Here is a 12199-nt window from a genome sequence, read left to right as displayed (position 1 = left end):
GGTTTCTCGACATTTTGAAAGGAGGTCTCCGGGCCTCTCAAAAGAAAGCTTCCGGGCCTCTCCAAAGAAGGCTTCCGGACCTCGTGAAAGGAGGCTTCCGGGCCTCTTAAAATTAGGCTGCCGGGCCTCTTAAAAGTAGGCTTCCGAGCTTCTTGAAACGAGGCTTCCCGGCCTATTGAAAGGAGGCTTCCGGGCCTCTTGAAAGGAGGCTTCCGGGTCTCTTGAAAGGAGGCTTTCGAGCATTTTGAAAGGAGGCTTCCGGGCATTTTGAAAGGAGGTCTCCGGGCCTCTCAAAAGAAAGCTTTCGGGCCTCTCCAAATCAGGCTTCCGGGCCTCTTAAAAGTAGGTTTCCGGGCCTCTTAAAAGTAGGCTTCCGGGCCTCTTAAAAGTAGACTTCCGGGCTTCTTGAAACGAGTCTTCCGGGCCTCTTGAAAGGAGGCTTCTGGGCCTCTTGAAATGAGGCTTCCGGGCATCTTGAATGGAGGCCTTTTAACCCCTTAAAAGTAGGTTTCCGAACATTTTGAAAGAAGGTTTCCAAACCTCTTGAAAGGAGTCCTCCGAGCTGCTTGGAAAGGGGCTTCCGAGAAGCGTAGAATCCAACGAATTCGGAAGGCAACAGAGCTTTCCATGTCTCTCAAATGGAGTCGAAAGCCTGTAGACTTTAAATTTTAGTTCAGAAGTATATTCTCAGCATGTCATTCAACACATTGTTTCGATCAGGTAGTTTGCATAGAAGATTCAAGGTACCCCCTGGCTCCGACGAAGGAACCCCCAGGGGTACACGTACCCCAGGTTGAGAATCGCTGGCTTAGTGGAAAGAGGAGGAGGGGTTGAGTGCTACATTCAAAAAGCGTGTCATAGAGGGGGAGGGGGGTTGAAAATAGTCGATTTTTGCGTTACGTCTTTAATGGATGTTCCCATAGGTTCATTATTTGACGTTTGAGCGGTGCCGAAATTCATTCTGATTGAATTCGATGTATAAACATGTGTTCATTTTTAGTAAACAGCGCGACCGCTCAAACGTAATTAGGTTCTGCAGCATGACGTCACGAATGAATTCGGTCCTCGTCGAATGAACTTTTTTGACAGTTCAGTAGTACTTTCCACTGACTCCGACAAGGATCGAGTTCGCGATTGGTTGGCTGCCCCCGAATCCAACGCGAAGTACTACTAATCAGTCATCAGTTTGAGGTTAGATACAGACGCTGCAGAACCTAATTATGTTCATTCCATGCACGTCCCCATATGGGACAGTGCATCAAATAAATTGAACGAAGGTTTTGACGTTTGAATGGTTTTTTGACTCTGGCGCAAGCGTATACATGATGCTGAATCAAAACTTTCTGGAGAGCATCAAGCCTTCTTGCGGCCCAGTTGTAGCAGCAAATGGAGGAAACATGACGGTGAAAGCAAAAGGTTTAACGATGCTCAAACCAGAGTATCAGAGCGAAGCAATCTCGGTGAGGGAGGTTCAACTGTAACTTGAGCTCAGTGTAAATTTTTAGTCTGTTAGTTAGTCTGTGATTTTCACGAACAACAGATTCTAAGTGATGTGAATGACGATCGCGATCGATTTCTGCAAGTAGGGGAAACTGGGGTAATATGCACCCCCGGGGCAAAACGACGTTTTTGAGGGCATTTTCAGCAATTTTTCGAGCATATTTGCTACAGCGCATGTAGTTCGGATCTCGAACTACCAGTCCAGCAGTAAACATTCCTGAAAATATGTCTGAAACACCGCCAAAAATGCCAAAAGGCCATTTTGCCCTGGGGTGCGTTTACCCCAGTTTACCCTAATAATATCCATGTTAACAATCGTTTCGCACTGGAACAGCATCAACAGGGTTCGAAAAGCGTGTTAGCTTTTTCGACATTTGGATTCGAAGAGTGGGTCACTTCATTCTTATGAAAACGTATGGTTTAAAGGCCGCCGGCTACGTAAACAGTTGGAAGCAGACGGAAGAAATGGAATGCGTCTTACGTGCTTAGTATGGGAAAGGTTCATATTTCCCCGGGCTAGGGGACGTTTTCCATGACCCCTTCGACTATGGTAAGAACGATAAGCTGCACCGAACCAGCGGATGGCAGATTTTAATACAGTTCTGCATAAGAACCTTGCAGAAACTGTATAATAATTGGGCATATACAAAATCTGTATTATTTCAATACAATTATTGTATTGAAATAATACAGATTTGTGATTATTTTGATACAATATTTGTATAAAAAGCTTACAGAATTGTATTTGCCCAGATTTTATACAATAATTGTCAGATTTGTTTTTTGGGTGTGGTCTCCCTAGAAATCTCCAAGGCACTCAACCGCACTTGGACACCCTCAGTGCTACAGCAGCGATTCGCCGGGAACCTACCCGCCTTCGTCCAGAATTTCTTCGTCGGTCGTCTTCATATACACCAACGACATTCTGTTCGTTATTGTTGGTGACACGCCAGGGCGTACGCAAATCTGGACCCAAGCTGCTGTTAACGCAGTCCTTCGCTGGCTACATCTGTAAGAGTTACCTTGACAGCGAGCAAATGTGTTCGTGGGCACGTATGCCAACGGAAGCACCAGCTGACAGGTCCCCGAATCAGGCTACGTGAGTAAATAATTCCCAACCGGAAGATCGTCGAGGTTCTTGGGTTATCGATCTATCTACCGGGATCTGACGTTCCTGTCCCATTTTCGGTCCGTGAAGGTTGACAGCCATGCAAGGGTCCTTTTGGTCCAGACACTCTCCTGGCCCCACAGGGCCCTGCATTGGCATTGGAGCAGCGACCAGGAGACAAGCTGAAGATTCAACTCGTCAAGTTAAAGTTGTTGTTGGAAGCAGAAAAATGTCAAGAGCGCATTGGATGCATTACACCGAAGAGCGGACATACGTTGTGGGTAGATCACCGTCGTCGTTGCGGTGGAGGAAAAGTCGCCAGTGGTGGAAGTAAACAATCGAAGACGCGTGCTTGCTTCCAATGTAAACAACCGGGACACCTGAAGAAAGATTGCCCAATTGCTGCAGCTGACAAATCAACAATGAAGCCGAACAGTGTTGTCCTACACTTATTTAGTTAAGTCATTTAGATGAAGTAAAATCAAAGAGCAGAATTGTTTGCAATGGGTGTAGGACAACACTGCTCGGCAGCAAACAGGAGAATGACCGGACCTGGCGACGTCGCATGAATAACGACTTGTACCAGGTTTATAAAGGGCTGGATATTGTTAAATTTATACATCAAGACAGACTCCGGTGGACTGGATACGTTGTTCGTATGTCGGAAGAGTGCTAAGCGAAGATAATATTATTAGTACCGTCGCGCGGGGCTTCTTTTGACTCCGGGGGCTACTTTGGATTTTTGATTTTTTGAAAAAATTAAACGGGAAAAATATCAAATTTGAAACATCCAACTATCAACAAGACACCCGATTGGTGATAATGGCAATTTTATGGTAATTTTCGTTGTAATTCTTGTTTTAAAATGTCCAAAGTAGCCATTGATTTGTCAAAAGAAGCCTCGCCCGACGGTATTAGCTTTTCGGCATTCGGAAGCTTTGAGGATTGCATTTCATTTGCTCCAGATTTTTCTCATTTTTTTTTAAATTAGTCTGGTTCCGTCCGTGGATTGTCCACCCATAGGTTATGGGCCCTAGCTATTTCGGGATGGTAAACGGATGGAAATGGTAAACGGCGCAGACTCATGAACCACGAGTCGTACCAAGTTTACAAAAATGCAAACATTAGCAGGATGATAAAATATCTGAAAGAGGACGCGGCTCCGGGGTAGACTCCACCCCAGCTGGCTGCGTGTAATCGAAGAAGATGCGCGTGCGACCGGTGTGTAGGACGATTGATCAGAGAACGAGCGACGATATTGCATTACATTCGGTTTTGCGCCGGACAACACGGAGTGTACGATTGATCCGAGAGGAGACTTCCAGTCTCCAGTGAACCCAGTAAGAGATGAGTAAAAGAAAGCAAATGCCAAAGCTCGACGATAATCGGGCTGTGCATTGAAGACGACCAAACAAACTTGGAGCGCAATTGTGCGATAGCGAAGGCAGTTCGGGATGCCTTAAAAAATATAACGGAGTTGGAGCAAGGCAACGATATGAAACATCATTTGCAAACGTTTTCGGATGTGATGCAGCGCATAGCGGATGTCGGCGATCCAAACCCGGAGAAGCTACAAGTAGTGATGTTGTTGTGTAGCTTGCCGGAATCGCATGACTATGACCTAGCGTATGATTTAGTGATAGCATCGGAACGATAGCATTGGAACTGGTCAAGTCAAAGTTGTTGCCGTATGCAGAAAAACGTCGGGAGCGTAACATCGAACAGCTGACACACATTGCGGGTGGACTATCGTTGTCGTCGCGGTGGAGGAAAAGCCGTCTGTGGTAAACAATCGAAGACGCGTTCTTGCTTCCAATGTGAACAACCTGGACAACTGAACTAAGATTGTCCGATTTGAAAAGCTTCAGGTAACAAATCAATAATGAAGCCGAAGATGAAAAGGATGGATGAACTGAAAGCCAAGTAACAGCAAGATAAGCAGTCTCAGAGAGACCGTTTGCATGAGGATGGTGGGACATGTTGAGCCATAATCGAGTTTGTTTGTCGACAGTGGGGCTTCTCGCAAGGTACATTCCTTGATACATTTTGAAGATAAAGTCGAGGGAGATAAGTGAAATTGCGCTCTACCATGAGAGAGCATTCCTTAAACCTTAATTATTCAAGTAGTACATCCGCTCGAACCCCTTTCAAAAAATTCCAATGGCAACCTCAGCAACAACGAATCTCACCAAACTGTTCCAGTTTACTGTGTTACGACCATTCCAGTTACTTACGATTTATTACTACAGAATGAAATTTCTACAGAAGGAACATCATCTGCTTTATTCTGCCATAAATCTGCCGACAGCTTAATCTGCTGTGCGTTATCGTTGTCATCGCAAATTGCCCGCAAACATCTTGATTGAGATAAATTACTTTGGGACAGATTTCATCTCACTTTGTTGTTCAACTATGCACACCCGGTAGCGCACAGAACACCCCGGATACTCATATCCTTTTTTCTTTTCTCTTGAACTTTTTCAGACAATCTGCAAACCGGCCCCCTTCTCCGACGAACTGGATGCCGTGGCCGAGCGGGACCGATGCGACTACACCCAGAAAGTTACCTACCAGATGGCCAGATCCGATACCGCACCGCGGAGGATTCGTGTCTACGCCGACGGTATCTACGATCTGTTCCACCAGGGCCACGCCCGGCAGTTGATGCAGGTGAGTCGTCCACTACCACGCACCGTCCACCCCTTCCATTAATTACCGCACAACCTCTCACATAACCGAGCTCGGGCTTATAAATATTGATTCTCGTTCTGTGTGGTTTTTTTTTTCAGGCCAAGAATGTGTTTCGCAACGTGTATCTAATTGTTGGCGTGTGCAGCGATGAGCTAACCCACAGCCGGAAGGGCCGCACCGTCATGAACGACGACGAACGCTACGAAGCGGTCCGGCACTGTCGCTACGTGGATGAGGTGAGTTTCCGTGTTGCGTCTCGCGGCTCGCCTTGTAACTTGTTGCGTGGCGTTTGGTTTATCTTCTGCTACGTGTTGTAGACATTTTGCAGTTTCTACTGTGCAAGTAAGATTGGTTATTGCGGAGTTGGAATGTAAATGGGTAACATTGCCAAGAAAATGGATTAGTTCGGAAATAATCCGGATTCAAGTACCGAAGAAGCTTTCATGTACCATAGTGACTCGATCGGTAACTGATTATTTTTAAATGGAATGTTTTTATTGCCATGGATGAAAACTGTTAGTGCAATTTATTTTCATGATTGCATAAAGTTGGAGACCATCGTGTACTTGGTTATAAAGCACGTTGTTTCCGTGCTGTCATATTTATGTCAGCGGATTATGTTTTCCTCTTTTGTTTCTCATATTTTAATGAACAGCGTTTCTTCGGAAAATATGTTGAACGTTCATTTTTTACTGTTGCATTTTTCAAATGTTACGCATTACTAAAATGTTGCATTCTTTATTCTGAGTTAGTTGCTATGCTATTGGAAAGCTTATTAGATAAATACAAATAGAGGGGAAAACAACCACAACAACTGTGATATTGTTCTTTCAATAAAGTCTCTTATCGCTACTAAAGGATTAACCAACAGTCTCTCGGCTTTGTAACCTTCCACTTAATAATAAATAAATAGGCAAACTTGATCCTTACTAGTCACATTAAAAATAATGGAAGGTCATTTAAAATTCGGCGTAAAGGTCAGGCTAAGCATGCATTAACACAAATCCTAACCCATTCCAAATGCAAATCCAATACTTATCCAATTTAAATCCAATCCAATCAAAGTCCTTCAAATCCAATCAAAGTCCTTCAAATCCAACCAAAATCCTTCAAATCCAACCAAAATCGAACCTAAATCCAATTCAAATCCAATCCAAATCCAATCCAAATCCAATCAAATCCAATCCAAATCCAATCCAAATCCAATCCAAACCAACCAAACCAACCAATCCAAACCAATCCAAACCAATCCAAACCAATCCAAACCAATCCAAACCAATCCAAACCAATCCAAACCAATCCAAACCAATCCAAATCCAATCCAAACCAATCCAAACCAATCCAAACCAACCAAACCAATCCAAACCAATCCAAACCAATCCAAACCAACCAAACCAATCCAAACCAATCCAAACCAATCCAAACCAATCCAAACCAATCCAAACCAATCCAAACCAACCAAACCAATCCAAACCAATCCAAACCAATCCAAACCAATCCAAATCCAATCCAAACCAATCCAAACCAATCAAATCAACCAAATCAATCCAAACCAATCCAAACCAATCCAAACCAACCAATCAATCCAACCAATCCAATCCAATCCAAACCAATCCAAACCAATCCAAACCAATCCAAACCAACCAAACCAATCCAAACCAACCAAATCCAAACCAATCCAACCAAACCAATCCAAACCAATCCAAACCAATCCAAACCAATCCAAACCAATCCAAACCAACCAAACCAATCCAAACCAATCCAAACCAACCAAACCAATCCAAACCAATCCAAACCAATCCAAACCAATCCAACCAACCAAACCAATCCAAACCAATCCAAACCAATCCAAACCAATCCAAACCAATCCAAACCAACCAAACCAATCCAAACCAATCCAAACCAACCAAACCAATCCAAACCAACCAAACCAATCCAAACCAATCCAAACCAATCCAAACCAATCCAAACCAATCCAAACCAATCCAAACCAACCAAACCAATCCAAACCAATCCAAACCAACCAAACCAATCCAAACCAATCCAAACCAATCCAAACCAATCCAAACCAACCAAACCAATCCAAACCAACCAAACCAATCCAACCAATCCAAACCAATCCAAACCAATCCAACCAATCCAAACCAATCCAAACCAATCCAAACCAATCCAAACCAAACCAAATCCAATCCAAACCAATCCAAACCAATCCAAACCAATCCAAACCAATCCAACCAAATCCAAACCAATTCAAATCCAATCCAAATCCAATCCAAATCCAATCCAAATCCAATTCAAATCCAATCCAAATCCAATCCAAATCCAATCCAATCCAAATCCAATCCAAATCTAGTCCAATCCACACTAAATTCAATCCAAATCCAATCCAAATCAAATCGAAATCCAATCCAATCCAAATCCAATCCAAATCTAATCCAATCCACACTAAATTCAATCCATATCCAATCGAAAGTTTAAAATAAGTTAGTCAAAAAGTTCTTTAGACTTGCTGATTTTCAAAACTAAACTAACAAATATGTTTTATCTATATTTGCAGATTGTTCGCGACGCGCCCTGGGAGCTAGACGACGAGTTCCTCGAGAAGCACAAAATCGATTTCGTGGCCCACGACGAGATCCCGTACAGCTCGGACGATTGCAACGATGTGTACGCCAACATCAAAGCTCGCGGAATGTTCGTGGCGACCGAGCGAACGGAAGGCGTCAGCACATCGGACATTGTGGCCCGGATCGTTAAGGACTACGATATGTACGTGCGCCGGAACCTGGCCCGCGGGTACACCGCCAAAGAGCTGAACGTGTCGTTCCTGTCCGAGAAGAAGTTCCGTTTCCAGAACAAAATGGACGAACTGAAGGACAAGGTCAAGAAGGGCAAAGGTGACATCATCAGCAAGTGGGAGGAAAAATCAACGGACATCATCCGGACGTTCCTGCTGATGTTCGGTAAGGACAGTCGAATCTCAACCTTCTTGTCCGATTCGCGGAAGAAGCTCACATCGGCATTGAGCCCGCCCGGAAGTCCGCACGGTGGCAGCACATGCAGTTTAAACGAGTACGGAGATGAGGACGGCGATAGTCCTGACTCAGTGCTCGATTCGCCACCTATGAAGCGCTCGAACCTGCTGAGATCTGGATTCAACTTGGAGAGGAATGCCCTCTCGGAGACCGAGGACGATGAGGAAGAGGAGGACGAGTTTGTGGATTCACGTTCGCGACCCGCATCCAACTACAGCTTGGCGGCGATAGCTAACGGTCAGCACTAGAGGCATTAAGGGTGTGTGCAAATGACTGAGACGAGACTTTTTTGGGCTGTTTGGGACGTTCGCTTTTGGCCTCAGCGCAAATCTCAGTGTTGGCGTTGCTTTATGTGAGTGAAACCAGACTCGATATGTAACCGATTAGGTAAAGAATGCAGACGTGGAAGTTTTAGCAGGAACGACTGTACTGCAGAAGGCTTGTGTGAATGGGTGCAAGTATGCGTAGCTAAATTTCCTGCATATTTTATTACATATTTATTTAGTTATAATCGATAAATTAGAGAAGGTTTTGTTTCTCCTATTCAATAGTATGTGCAGATTTTCTTAAGTTGCAATCATTTACTGTTACACCATTTTTATTTTCCCTCAATCATTGATTCATCCGAGCTTCTAGAGTTAAATTATTTAAAAGTAAACGAATATTTGGCTTACTTTTCGGAGAGTGGTCTATTTATCACAGTGTCAGAGAGTGATTAATTTATCACAGTAAGGCTACTGAATGGTTTGAATGACTCCTTTTCTACGTTAGCTAGCTCAGAAACGTTACAGTGCCGATTTGATTCCGACGAAAGGCTGTTTTGTCTGATGAGTATATTACACGAAAAATTGTTTGCCGAACAAGAAATGGTATGCGACTTGGTGGCAACGGAACAACAGCAGGCGAATATTTTCCAAAACGACTTTGAGCATTACATTCCAGTGAAGTTTTGATCGTGAATCTGTAATCCTAGAACAAAATGACATTCAAATTAAACTTTCTTCTCGTAAGCAATCTAATGTTATTAAAACTCAAAGAACAATGCCTAGAAACTAGCCTTTTCTCTATCTACAGCATTGCAAATACATATTTCATTCATCTACTGATGCTTATCAATGTACATTTTCCAATTTTCCGGTTGATAGCTTTTTGTGAGAGTTGCCTTTTGAACTATTAGGACGAGTACCATTACCTACAATCTAGTTTAGAGCATATGGACAATACTGCTTCGAGCATCCAACCGGATTTCCAAAGATCGTCAAAGATTTTCATGAAAAGAAAGCGTAGTTTGGGCACAGACAACAGAGCGCAATATATTGCATACCTACTAATAGTTAACGCGCACTTAGTGCTATTTATTGGAATGGTCAATACTTTTTCGGTAGTGCTGCTGGGGAATGCTTGTCGGCTATCTGAGGATATGATTTGTAATAGTTATCTAAAGTTAGTATGTAAGTGAGCTTGCGTTTGGATGTTCCAGCCGACGGGACAAATGAGAGACAGATTTACCTAAATGCGTATGATGGAACCTACCTAATTGTATTGTATTGGCGCAACATGATTCGCCGGTGTTTAGACGCTACCAGTAGACAGTAGTGGATTGTTTGCATTGGAACCATTTATTAACGAATTCACCAAATTAAAACAGAAGAAAACAAAAATGCAAAGATAACCTTTGAATAAATCATTGATAGTAAACATGTTATACACAGTTGCCGTTGGTTTGTTGTCCGTGAAAATGGTTTTGAAGAATACATCCATGATATCAATAAATGTGTTAGTTCGTAAGATACCGCTCTCCAACGATAAGTAATAATGCTAGTCTACAAAGAACGGAATAATTTCACTTTTTTTTACTGATAACGAAAACAAGCTTATCGAAATCTGAGTATAATGAGAGATACTTTTCCAGGTGATTTAGCATCGCTGTTACTTTTGTTAGCAAATGCTTCCACCACTTGCCGAAGCGCAAAATGTTGAAGCTTGTACATATATGACTTTGCATTTGATAACAATTTGGAATACGTTTGTCTGTCCACTAACAGTGCTTAAATAAGCATTGTCACTAAAATAAAAGTGCAATACAAATAAGCAAAACACATAAACTAGATTACTTCTACTCGCGAAAGTAAAACAAATAGTTTATTCGATGAAACTTTTCTTAAAATCTATTTGATATCAATCTCAATACCTCTCAATCTGCAACAATAACAACGTTCATTTGGCTCACGTTTTGACAGTTCTCAATGCTCGATTGGCTCACAATGGCCGGTTCCGCATATCTCTTATTATAGGATCCCTAATCAGTACATTGACCTGATTGTGGATCACTTCACGTTTTACTTTGAGAACTGTACTGCCGGTACTCGCATATCAGTCCCATTCCGAAAATGAAGGCATTAGGAAAACTAAGTTTGTATTTAATCATATAATATGTTTGATTATCGCTTCAAACAGCAGTAAAAATCGACGATATCCTTCAGAAACTTTCCTTTACAATATATATTTATCGTCTAAAATTAAAATATTAATAGATAACTTGTTTTTCAATTACCAAAATGAGATAAAACTAAATGGGACTGCTTATTCGGGTACTTTATTTAAATGTACCAAAAGTACTCGCATACTAGTCCTATTATTCGCTTACTTTGATTTTCCACCATGATGACACATTGTATTTTGAAAGCACAAGGTTGACATTCATTACATATCGTGAAAAATGTCTGCTCTCGATGCAATTAAACTCTACGGTAGTGAACTGAGTAGTGATAGTGATAGTTCGGAAGGTGATTTTTATGGGTTCGATTCAAATAATCAGAACGGAAAGTACCTGGAAGTGTCTCGCACGTGGGCGTTATATCTCGATTCTTCATACACGGAGATAGAATCTTTTAGTCGGATTGATGACTTGAATATGACTGATAACCAGTCCGTGGAGAATGTAAGCATGTAATACCCACTATCGGCGGGAACATGCACCAAACAGACGTTACTTACCATCAGATATTACGCAGAGGAAAATGTATGAGCAGTATCAGGAGACGCATCCTGATTTGAAAGTCAGCTATACCTTTTTCTGTAGAGTTGTAAAAAAGCTCAATATATCTATCGTCAAGCTCGGTCATGAGCAATGCGAAACGTGTGTTGCTGCTGAAGAACATCAAAATTCTTTGGGACATAAAGATGAAGAATCTGAGTATGGATGCTCTATTTGTGATAGGTACAATGACCACAAGCTTCTACAAAATGAATCTCGCGAAGAGTATAGGAAAGATGGTGATCTTGCTGAGACAAACGAAATAGTTCTAGCTGTTGATTTACAAAAGGTAAACATTTCTTCAAATTACCTAAAAGCTAGAACAAAAAACTCTTTCTTCCTTTAGGTGATTCAGCTACCTCGTTTGGATGGTTTCAAGACGATCATGTTTCTGCAACGTCTTCTGGCTTTTAATGAGACTTTTGCGCCAGTTGGGGACTACGCCAAATCCAACTCAGTTATAGCTTGCCTATGGAATGAAGCTGTCGCAGGCAGGTCAGCAAGCGACATTATTAGCTGCTTCCATCGGGTTATTAAACACGTAGGAAACGATCGCATACTAACGTTCTGGCTAGATAATTGTGCCGCCCAAAATAAAAATTGGGCGCTTTTCCTTCACTTGATATTGTTGGTTAATTCTCCAGGTGATGCAGGTGAAGGAAATCACCCTTAAATTTTTTGAATCAGGGCACACCTTTATGGCTGCGGATTCATTTCACGCTCCCGTTGAAAAATCCATACGTCAAAAGCTACCAGTTACATTCCCGGAGTTCACTGATGCTGTATTGCGAGAAAAAAGAATGTTGTTGTGTTGAACATGGAACCTTC

General features: G+C 42.3%; 1 protein-coding gene across 3 annotated transcripts in view; it reads left to right on the top strand.

Annotated features, from left to right (window-relative positions):
* Positions 1-10045, top strand: part of LOC134224851 (choline-phosphate cytidylyltransferase B-like) — an 81544-nt gene extending 71499 nt beyond the window's left edge. For all 3 annotated transcript variants that reach the window (XM_062704486.1, XM_062704487.1, XM_062704488.1), the window contains 3 exons: positions 5093-5278; positions 5398-5535; positions 7857-10045. In XM_062704486.1, the coding sequence (XP_062560470.1) occupies positions 5093-5278; positions 5398-5535; positions 7857-8582 (1050 nt within the window). In that variant the 3' untranslated portion in view covers positions 8583-10045. The remainder of the gene's footprint in view (positions 1-5092; positions 5279-5397; positions 5536-7856) is intronic.
* The last annotated feature ends 2154 nt before the right edge of the window (positions 10046-12199 follow it).

This window comes from Armigeres subalbatus, chromosome 3, assembly GCF_024139115.2.
Source record: "Armigeres subalbatus isolate Guangzhou_Male chromosome 3, GZ_Asu_2, whole genome shotgun sequence".
Classification (NCBI taxonomy): Eukaryota; Metazoa; Arthropoda; class Insecta; order Diptera; family Culicidae; genus Armigeres; species Armigeres subalbatus.
This window is presented reverse-complemented; position numbering and strand designations above follow the sequence as displayed.